The sequence below is a fragment of the Ctenopharyngodon idella genome, chromosome 20 (genome assembly GCF_019924925.1).
Source record: "Ctenopharyngodon idella isolate HZGC_01 chromosome 20, HZGC01, whole genome shotgun sequence".
Classification (NCBI taxonomy): Eukaryota; Metazoa; Chordata; class Actinopteri; order Cypriniformes; family Xenocyprididae; genus Ctenopharyngodon; species Ctenopharyngodon idella.
The window spans coordinates 15521111-15542348 of NC_067239.1; the positions used below are offsets into that span (position 1 = coordinate 15521111).

Consider the following 21238-nt stretch of genomic DNA (forward strand, 5'->3'; position numbering starts at 1 on the left):
GCCCCCATTTACTACCATAGTAGGAAAAAAAATACTATGGTAGTCAATGGGGGGCAAGATCTGCTTGGTTACAAACATTCTTCCAAATATCTTCCTTTGTGTACAGCAGAACAAAGAAATTTATACAGTTTTGGAACAACTTGAAGGGGAGTAAATGATGACATTTTTCATTTTTGGGTGAACTATCCCTTTAAGGTTTGAGGATAATTCAGCTTACAAAGAGCGCAAATGATTTCTGAATAGGCAATCTGTATTTCAATGAAATAGATTAAGATAAATAAATGTGACTTTTAAAAATGACAAAGTTGTTCCATAGTTCACAGAAAAATTAGAGTCCCACTATCAGATTTTGTCTGAGCATTGATCTCATCAGAAGCTGTCAATGCGTTGATATTGTACAGCTTTCATGTCTATCCAAACACAAATCAAATGTTTCGCATGAAAACCTACGAATACTGATGAGATCACCCTGTCTGTCCACATTTCACACTGACTTTTTAACCGTCCAGATGGGTGTGATGAGCTTCCGTTATCATTAATGCAATGTCAGGTTACCTCACAAGAAAGTGTTAAAGTGTTAAGATGTACTTTAGAGGTAGGACATCACACTCCTTGAGGGCTCATGCTAACATGTTTAGAGCTTTTAGACATTATTTTAGCCGGTACGTGGGCTGGAAACAGTTCTTGTGAATGAGATTTGTGTCATGATGCATCTATGTTTGAAAATGGAGGCTGGTGCTGTGACTCATTTGAATGTGAATGAGAGCGGCTGGAAGGCTGATCGCTGTCAGGGTGAACATGGTTGTACTTCTGTGTGGTTTATATTTTTCTTTTAGTAGGAACAGATCAGTTATGGGGGTGGGGGATGGTGATTGATTTTGTGTACGTGCATGTGTGTATGCCTGCATGCAGCGGATGGCTCTGGTCAGACAGCAGCATGTCGTCATCAGGGTGTCGCGTGTGTTGCCGTGGTGACCTTATTTTCAGGCATAGTGAGCGGATGACCGCTGAACGTGCGTGTGAGCGGCTTGTCCTGCGGCATTCGCTAGCTCAGTCAGTGACCACATAACCCATCTACTTATCTGTGCCAAGGCACATCACACAAACAGCACACTGCATAGAGAGAAGAAAAGAAATGTGGGACGTAAAGAACCATGTTCAATAATGTTGACATTGAACTGGTATGTACTGTATAAACCGTCAAGGGACAGACTGTATGTATACATCTTAAACTTTTGAATGGTAGTAAGATATAGGCCTATACATACAGGGCCTAAAATTAACACTCGCCAAGCGCCAAATTCGAGTAAAAATCGGCATAGGCGATTAGCCTATATGACAGTGTTAGTCGCCAGTTGGCTGGTAAAATTTTTATGAAATCTTAACAATGTAATGTTGTGAGAACATGAACGTAAACAAACGTGAAGGATGCTCAGGACAGTTGACAGGCCAGCGCTGCACCGTCACAAGAGTTTAAGCCTTGGCGATTTAAATATTCAAGCGCAAGAAGACGCAAAAGTGAACTCAATTCATTACTCACGCGGTGTGGGAAGTTTTGCGTGCGGCTGTGCACACTTATACGAAGTGAGGGTCAAACGAGGGTCAATTCAACGCTGGATTTGCACAAAAGATTAACATGACGGCACATGCTAGTCGATGAGTTGAATCAACTCATAAATTTATCCACTAACCATTCAGAAACATCCAGTTGCATTCTAAAAGTTTAAATTTCTTCCTGAGTCTCTCCATCAGTGTCTGACTCCGGTTTGAACAATGTAAGGCTGAACACCAATACTGACAATCGTTATATTGGCTGCGTGAGATTCTCCAGCTTTGTTGTTGTTGAGCAACCGCAAGTTTTTTAAATCTTGGCCATATTTTGGAAAGCGGGCAGAGAGCAGCAGCTCATTTGCATTTAAAGGGACACACACAGAAACGGCATGTTTTTGCTCACACCCAAATAGGGGCAAATTTGACAACCTATATTAAATAATCTGTGGGGTGTTTTGAGTTGAAACTTCACAGACACATTCTGGGGACACCACAGACTTATATTACATCTTGTAAAATGGTCCTCTTTAATGTTTTAAATTTATATTAGTTAAGTTAAGCTAGTAGTTTCAGCTGTGGTATCAAAATTGGAATAGAGAATTGTGAATTTTCACTGGTATTTAAAATTTTGGTGTCATAACTGCCTGTTTTTGCAAAAACAGTTTCATGGTCGGTAAGTCACTGGTCATGGCAGGTGTGGCAGGTTTTAGGCCCTGTAAAGTATTGACCCAACCAACAAATGTAATGCACATTATAATACACTGCAATGTCCTAAAAGCTGATTTATACTTCTGCGTCGGACCTACGGCGGAGCCTCTGCGCCGTAGGCTATGCGTCTGTTTTCATTTATACTTCTGCGTCGTTGTCCGCGTCGACCTGCATGCAGACCACTAGTAGGCAGTGTCCACGGTCATGTTGAGTATCAAAGCAAAAGCCGAAGAAGAAGGAGCTTGTCATGTCTGTTGTCAGAAAAGCTTACAACTAGAAGTGGCAGAGAAGCAGCAAATAGGTAACGATTTGTTGCAGTATGACTGCATGTCCCCTGAAACAGAGCGATTTTTCATTCCTATGGAAGTTGAAAACACTCGCTCTTCTCCGATTGCTCCGCGCCAGTTTTTTGACCTGAGGGAGGGGTTCTAGCAGACCAATCACAGCGCTTGCGGTCCACGTAGAATTGACGTGTTGTTACATTTTTGAAGAGATGCACATCAGGCTACGTCGTAGGCTACGTATAGATTTAAACGTATAGATTTAAATCAGCCTTAAATCTATACGTTACATCAAGATTTCAGTCTTTCACATTATATTCACAAAAAGGTGTTGACAGAATGAGATGGCGGTCCAAAGTCGAATCCCGTGTACATACCCCTCAGAGGGGCTTGTTGCATCCCTGTCAGACAGTTATCGTTTTCAATTGTCAGCAGCAAATTTCAGATTTTTTTCCAAGCGTTAATAAGAGATCTCAAAGACCACTGGTTATCTCCAAATAATTACCCCTTGTCAGCTTTCCCTGTAATTACTCATTAAGTTTTAATTTCAGCTTTCACACGCACGTGCACTTTTAACTGGTGCAAGCCTGCAAAATCAAAGCAGTCGTCATAAAAAAGAAAAGGATGACCTACATGTGACTGCCACATTCTCCTCTGCAGAGTCAGATACTGCTTCTGAGCATTTTCCCCGGAGAGCAAGAGTTCATCAGATTGTCGCACGCTCTCGACTAAGTGTCTGTCCTGCGGTTGCTCTGCAGTAGTTCTGCGTCCTCTCACCTTCCTCATCAGGTTAATGGTGATGAGGAGCAGGAAGAGCAAAAAAAGTTGTTGCTAATTCAACACTTTAGCCGCATCCGAGACAGAGAGTTGGCAGAGTTCTTTTCCCTGCTCAGCACCTGAGCTCAGGGCCGGATCTGCACCTGGGAAGGGTGCTCAGTCACTGCTGGGAGACAGTAAGAGAGAGTTTGGGAAAGGCACAGGAAGTGGAGGGTGTGGGTTTCTTCTTTGGAAAATAGAGACAGCGTGCAAGCAGGAATAGAAATATAAGAAATATTCATCCCACAACATACAAATATAAACCTGGGTTTAAATCCTCAGTTAATATATGCATATTATAAAAAAAAATGGCAACTGACCGTTACAGTGCTTTACAGTGATCACCAAGCATTTTCATGTGTATTTTGATAACTCCTTTTAACATATAAGACAAATGATAACCCAGCACAGTGGGAAGATAAAAGAATGAGAAGGAAATGCAAAAGACCTGTGGAAGGTTTGACTTGATTGGACTGTCCAAAAGTAGACATGTGAATGGCAATTTCCGACGAGTTTTAGATAACAGTTTTTAACGTAGAACACCATCACTGCATACAATTATGCCTACTTCCCTACTAAATAGTAGGCAAAAAGCAGTATGTGACATGTAGTATGTATGAATTCATTGTATTTATAAAACAGTAGGCGAAAAGTACCTGGATGACCTATTAATTCCGGCCAGATTCTGAACTGTGCATCTGATGAACACTTTAATATCCCATGAGGCCATGGGAGACGGCTTGTAAATGGCAGTGAAGGGATGCAACTAATGCTGTAAGTCACATGAAAATGACAACATGGCGAATGTAGTACATCCACATTTATACACTATATATAACATTCTTTTTTTACAGTGGCAAAGTAGGTTTCTCTTCAAATGCCGTACAGTGCCACAATCAATCACAAAACACAGCCAATCAAAACAGGCCTCTCTGTTTACACGCTCAATCACACAAGCAATGCACTGCAACTGTAGAACATCAAACTAAGAGCACATAACTTGTATTTTCATGGCTTCATTGACTTCCATCATGTTTTTTTATGGTTTTCCTTTAAGGGATTTGTCATCAAATATCCGATTATAAACATCCACAATCAGTCACTTGTCATTCATGTTTGATGTTTGACTCAAACCCATGTTTGATGTTTGGCTTAAACCCTGCCCACTGGTCATCTCAGTCAAAAAAGTAAAAAAAAAAAGAAAAAAGTAAGTGATTTGGGGGGGGGGGGGGGGGGGGGGATCACGCATTTAATATACATGAGAAACGCTACTTTGGTCCAATGAAGTCTTGTGTGGGCGGGGCTACCTGGCATGTTACCACAGAAACTTAATTATCAAAGATAAAAATACTTGTCCCCTCAGCTTGAATGGGCTCTTGCGCACTAGTGTAATAATGCAGGATCTCTTGTCGTCACAGTGGCAAACTTGGAGAGGACCGCATATGTGAAGATATCTGGAAAACTAGGCCAACCAGAGCTGCTCAAGTGAAGCTAAAGTGTGAATAAACAGAAGATTACACACACACACATACACAAACCAACAGTGACCTCCTGCTCTAAAGATATTTTTGTGCTCTTAGAGTAGATACATATTTTAAACCTTCAGTACACAAGCACACATGTCCGCTGGGGCACAAGGCGTCTTAAAAAACACTTAAAATGCACTATTGGGGTGTCAGTTCTATCCTTGGCTGCGACTGAATTTGTGCAGAACAACACGCAAACACATGCAAAATGGATCACGTGCAAAGGGCACGCTCTCCGTCTGCCATAGGAGCAGGTCAGTTGTATCTACCGCTTCAGACTGAGCACAGGTCTTAATGTTAAGTGCTCAGAGCAAAGATAACAGACACTCCAGCACTATCTCCTGCACACATTAGAGAACTAAAGCAGATCACTGTCCCGGTTCCACATTGAGAGAGAGAGAGAGAATGTGAGAAATAAAGTCAATGCGGTCGCTCAGCTGGGGGTGGGGAGGGGGGAGGTGTAGAGGGATGAACATAAATCTGCTGCTGTCTTCATCCTGCTGTTCTCATCACAGAGAAGAAGAGAAACAGAAGTGGGTGGGGAGGAGGAAGGTATAGGAAGAAGGTATAAGAGAGAGAGAGGGATGGTGGAGGGAAAGGTAGGTCTGCATAACTGTCCTTGCTGGCTGCTGCCAACGTGATGTCATTGGATGGCTGAGTGAGTCACATGATACAGTTTCATAGGGTGGGGGAGAGCACAGGAAACCGGTTAATGCCGTCAATGTGTGCGTCAGCGTTCACATGGGATAAATGTATTTTTGTGAAAAACTGTTTTTGTTTGTATTTTTAATTTCCGCGCTCGATCTCGGCATCGTCAAGCTATGCCTTTGTTTTGAATAGGCGACCTCTAGCGGCGATTAATATTTAATTAATCAATTAATATTTAAATTAATATATATTTTATGAGACATAATGAAGTATAATAACGTTTCCTTATTATGTGTTAAAATAGAAAAGGTTGCAAAAATTAATTAATTTAAAAAAAAAAGTTCTCCTATCATAATGTGTAAAGATAAACATTACTTTCTTTGAGAATCCCGCCTAGCCTGACAAAGCACATTTTCTCTCAACATTGGCTGGTGTGAGTTTGGGGAGGGTCTGTTTGCCCAACCAATGGCAGACGAGTCCAGCTTTCCATTTGGTGCTGCTGGTAGTGCAGCTACAGAGTTCACAAAAGGATAATGGGAAAAAACAGGCTATGAAATTATGTGAAATTTAAGTGGATTTAAAAAATGTCCCCCAATGAGTTTTCCTTGGCCATTCATCGGTCTCTCCTCTTCTCTGGTCTTAGTAGTTCTTTCAGAGCATTTGCCATGAGCGTATAATCCACCAGACAATGAATTACTTGACGTGAATATGTCACGACTCCAAAAGACACAAAGAAAAAAAAAAGAAAAAGATTTGTGTGTCCTTCTCCATCCTCCTTCCCATCATTTTCTCCCTAAGATTATTACTTTCCTTAATCCTTCCTCCTGCTGCACTGAAGCTCTGATCTTCAAGCCCATCAGCAGATTAAGTACAGATAAGGAGGAAGACACCTCCTTTGATAAACTTCACAAAGACTGATTAAAGTGTATTTATATGTGTACGCATGCTTTCCAAGTTAAACATGTCAAAGCAATTAACGAGATCAGACAGACCGAGCACCACTTTCCTATGATGCATTTCTAATTGTTAACAAAATAAAGAAATGGAGAAAGAGACCTCAAATAGAATAGTTTTCTATTCCACACACTATCACATACACTATATCAGGAGTCTTAAATTACTTTAAACTAGACATAGTTTCATATGACCCCCCTCAAGTGTTAGTTTAACTTCTATATTTAATTTCTGACATACTGCGGCAATTCCAGGCACTTAATTTTGCCCATTTGTCTAAAATAAAATTATTTTATTTACAAATATATTTTATTAATATGATTTATATACATTTACATCAAATTTATATTATATTTTATTCACGATAAAACACGGCTATGACCGCTTCACCCAACGGTTAGCAATGTAAACTGTTTGTTCTCAATTGATATTGTTCATTGAAGCTTACTGTATTATGTAGAAGAGTATTGTGAGAAAGAGATCGATTGAGCGAGTTTATTACCTGCATTCAGATTTAGCATTTTCCTTCAGGTCAGTCCTACATTCATAATAAAAAATCTGTTTAAATGTCTGATGTATTATCTTGTCCTTTTAACAGTTAAGGGGTTTTCCCGTGACTGACAGCACTAGTCAAAGCATTTGTCAGTTGCGTCTTTTTCCGTTTTCACAACAATTCAGTCTTTTCAATGTAAAAGTCTTTGCTACTGACCGACACACTCATAAAGACAGTCTTTGCCGCCATCTAATGGCGTAATAATGTAACTTCTGTTGCTGTTCACGGTCAGGGACTATTTTTTTCTGGCGGAAAGAAAGCTTTTAGTTAAAGTTTACTTCATGAAAGTTGCATTAATACATATTTTTGGCTTTAATATTTGTATTGTGTGGTAACCATTTTATAAAAGCAATAAGGTACTCAAGGCTAGTGCTGTATCGTGAATAAGTCACTCCGTTTCGCGTCGTGCCTAACAATGCCCTTCAGCCATGACTTATTCAAGATACAGCACAGCCTCTCGTACCTTATTGCTTACATAAACATTTATAAAATGACTAAATATTAAAAAAAATATATATAATATTTATTATATATAATATATCACACGTTTTAAAATGAATACATTTATATTTAAATAATTATTCTTAGTCTTTGTTGTAACTAGCGGCCCCCAGGTAGTTTGAGACCCTTGCAGTATATCAGATATACTGAGCTGGATGCTGGTACACACACAATAACCTGCAGCGCTGTGAGATTTCAGATGTCAATTGGAACTGAATGTGCTGCAGTTTTGTCAGAAATGCATTTTGTGCTGGTGCAGCGTTGCGTTGCAATGCTGTCTGTCGGACAACCAGTCTCAAGCTCTTTAACTGCTGCAGTGTTCGTGGAAGAGAGTGTTTGTGTGTGTCCGCTGGTGTAGCTACTTATGAGTGCTGATTGCGTGCAATGATGGAGTGATTTAGTATCTCTCTATCTCAGTGGTTCAGCAGTGAGCTATGATGAGGACATCGCTGTCCTCTCTGTGTGTCAGTTATACACTGAGCTGTGATTATCCTGATGCTTGGGTCTGGATTAGCAGGCTAGCAGTGGAGATTCCAGGGGGAAGGGATGGAATATGTCACATTTTTAAGCATTATCTGTATATCTATATAATATACACGTGCATAAGAGAGGCATACCTAGTTAGAAAGAAAGAAAGTAAATCGTTTCTTCAATTAAAGTCAATAAACATTATATGGTAGTTCAGTCTAGAAAAATGTGACAAAAAGTATAATATATTATATCATGCACATACACAAGATATATAATGTAATATATCATGCACAAATGAATGCATAATAATACTTAACTCAATGAACATGATAGTTCATACTAGATACTGTCATATGTGACAAATATATATTATGTATGATGATGTGTTTACACACACCCACTAAATGTGTGTGTTTGTGTTCACATCTTTTTAGGTCAGTTTCAGGAATTGAGTCTGGCATCTCACTCTGATGGAAATATGTTTATATGTGTGTCTAAGACTAGTACATCCCAGTCTTAGATCTGTGTTATTTGGGTAGGTTCAGGATAATCCATTCACTCAAAAGAGGATTGAAGCATCAATCTGGTTTTGATGACTTAGATTCAGACCATTGTGTGTTTTGATGTCTGTAGTCGAAGATTTAGTGTACTGGATTTAGTGCGAGCGCGTGTGTCCAAGCTGTAAGTAGCCAGCGGAATATTCTAGAGATTAATTTCATCATTATGAAGAGAAGAGGAGCACATAATTCTCCCTCTTTTTGTCAGGTCATTATGAGGTCTCACCAGGCTGTGGCCTACATCTCCATAATCACAATCAAAAACAGGGAAAACAAATGAAAAGAAACCAAGATAGAAGATAGAGGTATGGTTTTAGATAAAAAGAGATTCCGAGTCTGTTGAGAGCATCTCTCAAATAAAAAATACATTTGATATTGTGATATGTGGTTACAAGACACTCTATCAATCACTTTTCATGTTATTGACATCCAAACTGGACACAGGTGTATATTTGATTGTATTTTGAGTTGACAAAATAACAGCATACAGTTTTGGAACGACATCAGGGTGAGTAAATAATGACAATGATTAAGTTTTGGATGTACTGTCTCTTTAAGGAAGTAAAAGGAACACATAAACTGCAATAATGCAATAGCAAAGGGAATATGAGAAGATGAAGTTGGGGATCAGGGTCCAGGGAAGATTCATGGACGGAGGGAAGTGAATGAATAAAAGAAGGTTTGGAACATGGGGAGAGAGCGATGGAAAAGTGCATGAGAGTTGTTAATCTCTCTCTGTGTTGCTCTGTGCCCTGCTGCCCGTCCATATGGCTGCGTATATGTGTGTGGGAGAATAAAAATGAAAGAGGAAATTGGGTGCAAGGTGACTGACACATGCCATCGTTCATATAATGGGATGCTTGGATTAAACAATAACCTCTGCATTGCTGTTATTGTGGCTGCATGCTTTATGTGTGAGTCTGTCAGGACAAAGACACAGCTTGTGACTTCAGACCACAGATTGCAGCTTTATCTCTAGTAGGAAAGCCAGTTTTAATTAACATCTGCCTAAGCCCATTAACGAAGGAACAGACAAGACCATTGTGTCACATCTTTCTCTTTGTCTCAGTCTCTCTCTTTTTCTATCATGTATATATACATTGCAAAGAGCATTTGTCCTTATTAACACAGATAGTATCATTTGCTTTAGTGTTGAGAGTTCAATGATTGTTTGGTGAGAATTTGTCTTGTTCCACTAAATTACAATGCCAAAATAAAAATTCTATTACTGTTATTGCTATTTTTTTCTGTAAAACACAAAAGTAATTTCATAGTGACTATCGGCTGTCAAGCTCCTAAAAGGCAAGCAAATAGGGCTGCAACAAATTATTATTTTGATAATCGATTAATCTAACGATTATTAGAATGATTAATCGACTAATCGTCGATTATTGCACTGGTTAATCAGTATGCTTTGTTCGATTATTCCACTTTAGCAATTAGTTAAAATATTGAGCTATACTTCAATAAATAAAACAAGGAAATCACTTCAGCTTTTGAAAGTGTTTTTAATGAATTTTGAGCCAACTGAATACACCTTCAGGTTTCCTTTCCTCCTCAGAAGTCATTAATAGTCCAATTGTTACAATGACTAGTACTGTTTTTTTTTTTTTTAATAAAATCTGGGAATTGTAATAATAACTTTTTAATAAGAGTAAAAATATGAATATGTAGTAGTGCATTTTTTTTTTTTTAAATGCTCCTCTCTAGATTTCTTTCCTCCTTTTTAGAGTTTATGGTCATTGAATGGCTGTTATATAAATATAATATAAGCTGTTATATTGACGTCTTTCTGCGGTTGAAACTCTGATTAAGCAATTACATTAGAGATGGCTTAATTTCAGTAAGTTGTACTGTATCTTTCAACATACTTTTTGATGTTCATTCATGTTTATTTCGTGCTGTAATAGCAAAAAAGAGGAAGATAATAGGTTCACGTGCCGCTTGACCTGAGGCGCTACAGTTATGTTACAGCACATTAAAGAGCACCAAAACCACATGTATTGTTTGAATCCCTTAGTAAAATTGACAAAATTTAAAAGCTGAGACTTTGTTTTATATCAAAAGTAACCTGATCTGTCTTATCTGTCTGCGCGTCGTCTGTGTCCTCTTTGCTCTGCTATGTATCTTTCACTGCGTGAGAAAATGGACATGTGGCGTGAGAACAGTGAGTTTGAATGAGAGTTGGTGGCCCTGCATGACAGCATTTTTTGTACACGTTTTGTATGTTTGTTATGTTTTATGCTATGTTAAACTCCCAAATTTTACGGAGTTCGACATCGTTTGCACTATGCACTCCGAAGCGCCGTGTCTTCTTCTATTGGATTGGATCCGGGAGGGCTGCATTACAGTATTGCGCTACAGCGCCCCACTGGTCAAACCGCGTTATTGCAGGCCCTTCAAATAGGTCATATGAGATCAAAAGACTATTCGACAACTAAATACTTGACGATAATTTTTTTATTGTCGACGTTGTCGATAATGTCGACTAATCGTTTCAGCCCTACAAGCAAACAAACTTTTTTTTTTGTTCGACGCTAATGTTGTGACAATTCTGGGTCTGAAGAATAAGAAAATTCATTTTATTAACAAATTATATATATCGTGCCACGAAATCTCTTGAGATTAAACGTGACAAGATTTCTTGTTGAGGTGAAAAGCTGTCTCGCAATATTGCCATGACGGAGTGTGAGGGTGAAATTAGGATAGAATATGCCACCGCTACGTTTAAATTACGCCTCCATTGGTGTTTTGCTTTTTATATAAATAAAAACCATTTAATTCAGTTGGATAATGATCGCTTCAATCCCATCCAACACGAGCTGTCGTATGTAGTGCAGCAGAGTTCACTGATCATGTGACGAGAGTAAGTGACGATGACTGACAAGACCATGGTGGAGTGTTCGTTGCACAACAGAGCCTGCGCCTGACAAACGTCTTGTCTTGAAGAATGCGCGCTCAGCACTGTCGCTCCTTATTCACAGAATATGTGCGATCGCGAAAGCGAAAGTAAAACGTGAGCGCGCATTCAAACACGATTTCAATACCCTGCATTTTAAAAGCGGCTCCCTGTTACATGCAAATATCTCCCAATATGAAAGCTATCTTAGGCTGGGCTGTGTAGTTGTAATCATCTCTCAGCTCTATATCATGAAAAATTTGGTCTCTATTTGCACTTTGAATATTGAGAGAGTACTTTGAATATGGTTGCACTTATTGTTTGCACTTAATAAGACTAAGGGAAAACTGTTATTCCTTTTTATTTATACTGTTTTCATTTCTATGATCAATTTGTGGAAAAGAGTTCAGTTCAGGTCAAAAGTTCTCATATGAAATCATACAGGAGAGAAGCCAGTCAGTTGGCAAAACCTTTTACAGTGCTTGAGTACTGTTGTCTTTAACTGCATAATAATTCATACTCAAAGTAGAACTAAAATGACATTAAAGACAGAGGACTTAGATGACATAAGATGACAAGTAGAACTAAAATAACATTAAAATGACATTTAAGACAATCATTACAAGATGCTCAGTTAAAACATTTCAAATGCACCTGCAGATTATTTTTTAAATTCTTAAAAATACTGTGTAAAAATCTTGTCTTGTTCTCGTGTATATATACACGTATGTATATATATATATATATATATATATATACACATGGCATATATAAAGAAAGCAATGACCATTCATGAACCTCATGTGCTGTGTATAACATCTGGCAATTTAATTTTTCTTCTCTCTCCTCTTAGAGAAGAGTAAAAATTGACTTCATTAGCTATGCAACTCACTTAGGAGGCTCTTCTTCACGACTATGAATGATGTAAGAGTTTCAGACTGACAGACAAGAATCAAGAGGGAAAGATCCCGAAGTAAACTAACACTGTCCCACCTCAGCTGACCACTGGTTGGTCTCCATGGTACCCCTATGTTACATAATATAAGGAGATGATGTTCCCTCTCAGGTAATCACTCTAATTGCTTTTGATAGCCACAGAAGAGGCCAAGAGTATGTTTCATTTATTATATAGTTACCAGTTAACTGTAGATGACTGTAGCTGTAGATGTAGATCTATCTATCTATCTGTCTGTCTGTCTGTCTAACAACCATTGTGTCTCTGTCTGTTCATCATTCTATCTGTATCATCTGATAAAATATCAGGGTTAGGTTATATATGAGAGTGGTAGTGGTAGTCATCACTGTAACGGAACCTGAGTGAAAGCAGCCGTTGTTCTTTTAGGGCGTTTATTAAGTTTGCACACCTGAGGCATTCCAATCAGTGGTCAGTAGTAAGTGAGATATACGGCCAGTGTCAAGCTCTATGCCACACGTCCCCTTTCTCCCTTATAGCATCTATGAGTGTGTAGACAGGCATGAATACTGAGACAAAATGCTTTATTTTAAACCAGGTCCCTAAGGCATGGGATGTCTCCTGGTGCTGTACACATTTTTTTGCGTGTATGTGTCCACCCATTGATTTATCTCTTCACAGCCGGCCCCTCAGAGAGAGCTCTGCTCCAGTAGCTGCCACAACAGTGCCATCATTTACTTTACAATTGTTTTCGAATTTTATTATTTTCTTTCTACTATACAAGTTTTGCCCAACTGTTTAGGATTGATGAAATTGATGTGTTATTTGTTATCTTTTTAATTAATGGGTGTGAAATTTAATTTAATTGGTCAAATCTCATGTGAATTTGAAGAATTCTATTTGAAGAATCTATCTTTTTGTCTATATATACATACATATATACATATATATATATATATATATAAAATCCTGCTCACATTAAAATTTCATTGGTCCAAAATAAAACATCAAATAACTTCTGACTGGATATGAGTACAAATATAAGCCGCTGGTCTATTTCTGAATGTGTTCATATGTAATCTACACTAGGATCTGCCTGTGAGCGTGTATGAGTAAGGTCATAAAGAGATTTGTTTTTAGCACATTTAGCACATGGTTAGTTTTGTAAGGTAAAGAATATCATTTCAAAGGTGAGGTGTTTTATATTCTAGTCTTTGTGTCTGTTTCCCATGCTTCCTGGGGCGAAACATATTTGCTTGTTGATCTCCTCTGTTACGGCGCAGCATAATATATCAGCAACACAACACTGTACACACAAAGACCAGTACAAGTCCAAATGCACCCTCTTACATCAAAGTGATTATTCAGTCTCCTCTATGTGACTTTGCTTTCCTAATTGGCACATAGATGATGACATATTCATTGCATAATAATGTATCTTGCTGACCTAGTTGTCGGTGTGTGTGTGTGTTCTCGCAGGTGTAAAGGAGCATCACACTATGGCCTCTCCGCAGAGAGAAAGCGGCGCTCTCAGGAGGGAGACTGCACAGACAGCACCTCAGAGCTCACTGTGGCGGCACTGCCCGGGGAGGGATGCCCCTCCTCTGCTATCGCCCTCCTATCAGACGAGCCTGGCCTGGTTAACCCCGCCTATGAGCCAAGTGTGGAAGATAACAGCCAATCCGGAAGCACCACCAGCCTGGCAGCACGCAGTTCGAGGAAGAGTGAGTGTGAGTGCACACATTGTGCTTGTGTGTATTTGTCTTAATATTATTTATATAATATTATTTATATTTGAGATAGAAATATATGTATAATGTTGAATATTATTTGTATTTTATTATATATGTTACTTATTGATATAAAATAAAATTTGCATTATTTATTTTATTGCTTTTAAAATTAAAGGATGTCCCCACAAAATGAATATTTGTCTTTTGTGTATTTGTCTATATATTCTATATGTTATAATATATTATTTATATATATTAATATATATTAAATATATTAAATATATTTATTTTATATATATATATATATATATATATATATATATATATGCCCCCTTTTTTAGAATAAGAATTAGAATTTGAATCTTTGTCTTTCCCTCCCTCATACTGAGACAGTTAATCTGACTAATGTCAATTGTTCAAAGTCACCCTCTGCGCCATTTATGTAATTTTACGCAAAAATCAATTCAAAGGGCATGTCTGTAAAGGATCAGCTGAGACACGCAATTGATATTGCAGTTAAAGAAACAAAGAAGAGAAGATAGAGAACGTTCAAATATTCCTTATGAAAACTTTATGAGGCCTGTTCCTGACCTCCACAAAGTAGTTTAGATGCGTTTCATTGTCTGACATCCCCTCGAAACGTGAAGCCTTGAGAATGGGGACAATAAATGCTGCTGCACCAGCATTTCTGGCTTTGGGACTGGAAACAGTGCGGCACTGCAGCTGAACAAGCTGTCTGCCTCCAATCCTGTCATGTCAGGACAGAAAGACTGAAAGAGTTGAGGAATGAGACAGAAAAATATGTATAGCAGGGGTTTTTGACCTTTACAGATCCAGCAACCTCCAACCTTACAGATCCAGTCTGTCAGCCCTCTCACTTTTAATAAATCCACAATTATAGTAACTTTACTTAGGAACATTAACTTACTTTACTATATTTTGTAATCCTTAAGTGATCATTAGTTTGTCATAAGTTCTATACAGTTTTATATATCTTTTCCACTGATCACCTGGTGGGGCTCTCAGTGTATCGAAATGTTAAACAGGGCATATGTAACATAATATAGTTCTATTTTTGTTGTCTGAAACTTTTGTCTGTGATCTATAGATAAAGTTACATAAACAGACATAAAAAGTGTCCTGCGCTGTTCTGTGCTGATTCAGGTCTGACCTGAAGAAGTTCTAAACTTATTGCAGTCTCCACAATACAGCACCAGCAGGTGCTGCTTACTTCAGATGTTCATTGCTTGGCCTGAAGGTGCAGTGTATTATGATGCTCAAAAAAGAGACAATTTGATTGGCTACTGTGTGCCGACTCATTTGTGATTGGCTGTAAGTAGACAGAAGGATGTGTGAGGGACATGTCCAGGCATGTTTAGGCAGAGAAGTTTCTCTCTCCTTCTTTCTCACTCAGTTCCTTCATATCTCTCTCTCATGTTCATTCACAGATCGCAACTTTGACCGAACGTCGGTGCGTAGTCGCTCTTTTCGGCGCCTGAATCGAGCCTTTAGTGTCCTGAGGAGGACCAAGAGTGGGACAGCTGTAGCCAATGAGACCACAGAGGAGCGAGACAACCTCAGAAACGCCAACATACCACCGGAGGGTAAGTGTGTGTGTCTTCCAAGTACTGTATTTGGCCATTTGTCAGCTGGTCAGGCCGGGAGTTCTCCTGGTTGACCAGCTAAACACCAGCTTGAACCAGAAGAAGACCAGCTGGGAGACCAGTTAAACCAAATTAAACCAGTTTAAACCAACAAACCAAGTGGAGAACAGGCGGATATGAGAGAAAGAGACAGAGAAAGAGTGTGTGTGTAATGGAGAAAGAAGGGATGGATAAAGATAAGAAGAGAGAAATCACAGAGATTGTTATCGAAGCTGTAGTTTACAGTCTGTTCAGGCACAGGTGTGGTATGAATCTTTCACCCAGAACAAATGCAAACTTATGAACAAATTTACATGAATATATATTGACATTACTAGCTCTATGCTATTTTTGCAAGCATGTGAGCTTAAAATGTAAGCATGTTTATAAATACGAAAAATGTTTGGTTATAACTGTGTAACTGTGCTGTTATGAAGCAGAGCATCTTAAAAAGACAAAAATGTTCACCCAAAAATGAAAATTCTGTCATCATTTACTCACCAATTTCTTTCTTCTGAAATTCATACAGGTTTGTAGCAACTTGAGAGTGAGTAAATGATGACAGAATTTTCATTTTTGGGTAAACTGTCCCTTTAAGAACCTGAAATAGTGAAGAAATGGTCACCCACAGAACACAAAATCAAACATGTTCTCATCCTCTGGGAATAAGTTTCCCATCAATATTGTTCAGTAGCATGCTAAAACAATATCAATGGATAATAAAGGAGAAAGGGTGTGTGTCAGAAGGTGACAGTCTGGTTTGGGTCCGCTCAGCACCGCAGTAGCATATGGTCCTTTAATAATGCAGATGGAGCCTGAGGAGACTTGTCAGAGAGAGAGACAGAGAGGAAATGAAGCAGTGTGTCGGGACAGAGGGACTGGACAGATGAACGCTGACTGAGAGGGTTGCTTTCTGAATGAAAACAAAAGCGAAAAAGAGTGCTTGAGAGATTGGAAATGAGTGAGGAAAATACTGATGAGTGTGTGTGTGTTCGTTATGTAACACCCTGGTTGCGGTAGTAATGAGCTTCACTTTCTCTCTTCCTGCAAGCAATCAGAAGAGATGAGAGGAAAATATTGACTTTGAAAGAGAGAAACTGCAGATTGTGGAGAACAGGCGGATATGAGAGAGAGAGAGAGAGAGTGTGTGCAATGGAGAAAGAAGGGATGGATAAAGATAAGGAGAGACAAATCACAGAGATTGTTACAGAATCCAGCTGTAGTTTACAGTCTTTTCAGCTACAGGTGCAGTATAAATCAAAAACAGAACAAATACAAACGCATGAGCATATTATGAATACATTTACAGTATGTATATATTTTTATATTAATTACCGTATGTATTTATTTTCTAGCTCTATGGCTGCATAACAAATATATAAGTCTTCAGTGTCACATCCAGTGTTGCCAAGTCCGCAGTTTTCCCACGGAATTGGGCTACTTTTACACTGTTGCCGCGGGTTGTTTTTCCATGTCCGCGGGTTGAATCGACCCCAAATATCATGATATTTAGACCCCCCGCCAAAACGCGGATTTTATCCCCCGGAACACGATTTTTACCATGGGACCCCCCTGAAATGCGATTGGCTTAGTTTTGGGCTAGTTTTAAGGAGCTGGCGGGTTTTGTTGTGAAAACCTGGCAACCCTGGTCACATCCTTCAGAAATCATTCTAATACGTTGATTCAAGAAACATTTCTTATTATTATCATTGTTGAAAACAGTTGAGCTACTTAATATTTTTTGTGGAAACTGTTATTGTTGTTTTCAGGATTCGTTGATGAATAAAACATTCAAAAGAATAGCATTTATTACAAAACTTTGATATCACTTTTGATCGATTTAATGTGTCCTTGCTGAATTAAAGTATTAATATTTTTAATTTCTAAAAAAAAAAAAATCTGCTAACACTTTATTTTGATGGTCCCCCCAACAGACATTCTACTTACTATAAGTAACTTTGCAACTAAGTCAACTTATTCTACTAACCTGAACTGTAACACCCTAACCTAACAGTCTACTAATACTCTAATGAGAGTTAGTTGACAAGTAGTTGCAAAGTTACTTGTGTTTAATGTGTTGAAATAAAGTGTAACCAAAAATCTTACTGACCCCAGATTTTTGAATGGTAGTGCACCTGAGTTATGCACATTAATGAGTAAAATGATTGAAACAAGTTAACATCACTTTAATTGTTACATTTATCTTTATATATTTTCGGGAAGTCTTGGCCCGGCTTCCTTCCTCTGATGGACTGCTGTAATGCTTTTTTAAGGCATTGAAGTCATGTTTGGCACTGCTTTGGTCTGGACAGATGTCCTGTTTGTATAGCACAGAAAGTAATGATCATGTGGGAGTTCAGTGATTACAGATACTCTCTCTCTCTCTTTTTCTCTCTCAGTATTTGCATTACCTCAACTGCATCATCTAATCCCTGATGGTGAGGTCACCAGTATTAAGATCACCAGGGCAGATCCTTGTGAACCACTAGCTATCAGCATTGTCGGGGGCAATGAGACGCCTCTGGTACGCATTCTCATTCAGGATATCTACCGAGAGGGGGTCATCGCTCGGGATGGAAGACTGCTACCTGGGGATATGATCCTCAAGGTGCGTATGTGTGCTAGATCTGATGTTACGTCATTGTACAGTAGGAGTGAATCGTCCTGGTTTTGATAGCACATGTTGTCATGGGCTTCACCATCTGTTGTTCATAAGGGAAGTGTGTGAGGATTCTGCTTGTTGCCAAACAGAATCCAATTTTTAATGAATTTTGTTTTAATTCTTAATTTAATCTGGTCTATTTAAAAAAAAAAAAAAAATACATATATAAAAAAAATAAATAAATAAGAAGCAGGAATGCACTGATTAAACTGACTAATATTTTAGCTGATAAACTTATATTATGATAGGCATAATATAAGTTTTGCCTGTCATAATATAGGCTTATTATATTGCCTATCATTTGGCCTTATATTTGGCCTATATCAGAAAAATGGGAGATATGTAGTGTGTCTAAATAAATAAATAAACAGCTAACAATTAAAATGAATCATTTTAAACACTACAAGTTAATTTCGCATAGAATGATTAGTGTTTAAATATTAGCTTTAAGTGAGAGTTAGATGACGGCAAAAGTAATCTAAATGTAAAAATACAAGAACTGAGCATGGGCACAATTAAAAGTCCAGTATTGACTGAAAATGTCTAAATATCAACATAACTTTTACGGTACTAATACATTGTGAAAAACAGCTGAAAGCAGAATCAGATTTCTAAAAATATCAAAATATTTAAATTCCCCCTGTGGTGAAAATCCAATTTTTAATGTTGTTTATATGTCTATGTGGTGTTTTTAATATGCTTTAAGACAAACCATGTGCAAATTCATAAGTATTTTCTCTTTAAAACTGCAGTTTCAAAAACGTGGTTTGAAATCGCTGGTGTTTCTTACGTCACAAACTACTTGTAACCAATCACGTCAACGTGCCGGCGGGCTTTAGCATATCATTAACTATAACTGCTCTGAAGCTAGGGAGTCGTGTAACATTAGCAACACATTATTAGCTGTTTGATAACTTCGTCAAGCAAAAGGCTAATCATATTAATTACCGTTATGTGTCCGACGTTGTAAAAAGCGATAATACCATTGTGCAGCGTTTACCTCAGTAAGTTGACGGAGTGGATCTCTGAGCTCGTGCGAGTGAGTGGAGGTGGGGCTAATTAGCATATTCATAGATCCATGTATACTAAATGAAGCAAGGGTGTAGAGTTACATTCAAGCTATTTTAAGGCATGAAAAAAAAAATATTCACAGTAAAAAACATTTAAATATGTAATTTTGCTGATCAAAGATGAGTTTTAAGGGATAAAATTATTGACTACAGGGGGGCTTTAACAAATAAACACAAATTTGAAGCATATTTGTCCCTTTATAAATCTTAGAATTGCAGAAAGCCAGAAAGTAATTACTGCTACTTGAGTCATACACCAATAATTAGTGCACATTCAAAAACATTGAGCTCTGATGCTCGTTACAACATTAGTTCCAATTTGGCTTGCAACATTTCCAGATCTCTTTCACTTTCACCTATTGCCATAATTTCTTGTCCTCTCTCTATCTATATATTTACATTTATCCATTAGCCATATGCTTTTATCCAAAACGACTTACATTGCAGTCAATTCCTTGCTATCGAACCCATACTGTTGTTAGCTCCGTCCTTCACTGTTTGAGCTTTAAAAATGTAATCTTGATTTCTCTCTCTCATCTGCTGTCTTCCCTTCAGGTCAATGGTATAGACATCAGTAACGTGCCTCACTGTTATGCTGTGGCGGCTCTGAAGCAGCCCTGCACACTGCTGCGGTTGACCGTACTGCGCGAGCAGCGCCACCGTTACCGTTCCCACCACCACTCCCCCACCGAGGCCTTCCCCACACACACCCCCACCATCCGGGATGACAGCCTGCATGTGGTCCTCGTTAAGAGGGCTCCAGATGAACAGCTGGGCATTAAGCTGGTGCGCAGGCCTGACGAACATGGCGTCTTCATCTTCCACCTGCTGGAGGGGGGGCTGGCTGCCCGTGACGGGAGGCTGAGGGTAGACGACCGTGTGCTGGCCATCAACGGCCACGACCTGCGATACGGCGCCCCCGAGCATGCCGCGCTGCTTATTCAGGTAAGCAGCATTATGGGAGAGGTCAAAGGTAATGTGGTGAATATTAAGGCCTGTGTATACCAAAACAGTGACAAACGGCACAAATCAACAGTGAAATATGCATCAGAACTATTCCAAACGAATGCAATTTGAAGTCAATCCCTGATACAAGTGTGCATACCTGAATAAAATGAAATGCAGGCTGTTCTTGCTAAAAAGCAGTCCATCTGACAATATGGATTTCACTTGCTTTAATTCAAAATACAGCCCATCTGACAATACGGATGGATTTCATTTGCTTTAAAGGATTAGTTCACTTTCAAATGAAACTTACCCCAAGCTTTACTCACCCTCAAGCCATAGGTATATATGACTAACTTGTTAATTATGGATATTCTTCTTACACAAATGCATCACTTTGCTTCAGACGGCCTTTATTAACCACCCGGAGCCGTATGAAGTATGGATGGATGGATGTAGACGGATGCGCTTTCTTCAGCTTCAGACTCGTTGGTTCCGCTTACTGCCATTATAAAGTTTGGATGTGTCAGGATATTTATAAATATAACTCAGATTGTGTTTATCAGAAAGAAGAAAGTCATATACACCTTGGATGGCTTGAGGGTGAGTAAATCATGGGATAATTTTTATTTGAAAGTGAACTAATCTTTAATTCAAAATGCAGTCTGACAATGGCAACTTTCATGGAATAAACCTAAAATTTCAGTGAAATTTCACCCAAAAAAAAAAAATCACCAAAAAGCAGGTAAAACGCCTTTAAATGACTTCTAAATAGCTGGGCCGGAAATATAGTGAGAGAATCCGTCT

The 21238-nt window shown here is 38.6% G+C and overlaps 1 protein-coding gene across 5 annotated transcripts in view; it reads left to right on the forward strand.

The window, feature by feature from the left end:
• Positions 1-21238, forward strand: part of lnx1 (ligand of numb-protein X 1) — a 48748-nt gene that overhangs the window by 15776 nt on the left and 11734 nt on the right. For 3 of the 5 annotated variants that reach the window (XM_051875348.1, XM_051875346.1, XM_051875349.1), the window contains 4 exons: positions 13858-14108; positions 15560-15715; positions 18154-18362; positions 20042-20431. In XM_051875348.1, the coding sequence (XP_051731308.1) occupies positions 13858-14108; positions 15560-15715; positions 18154-18362; positions 20042-20431 (1006 nt within the window). The remainder of the gene's footprint in view (positions 1-13857; positions 14109-15559; positions 15716-18153; positions 18363-20041; positions 20432-21238) is intronic. The other 2 variants (XM_051875347.1, XM_051875350.1) reach the window with 1 other exon arrangement.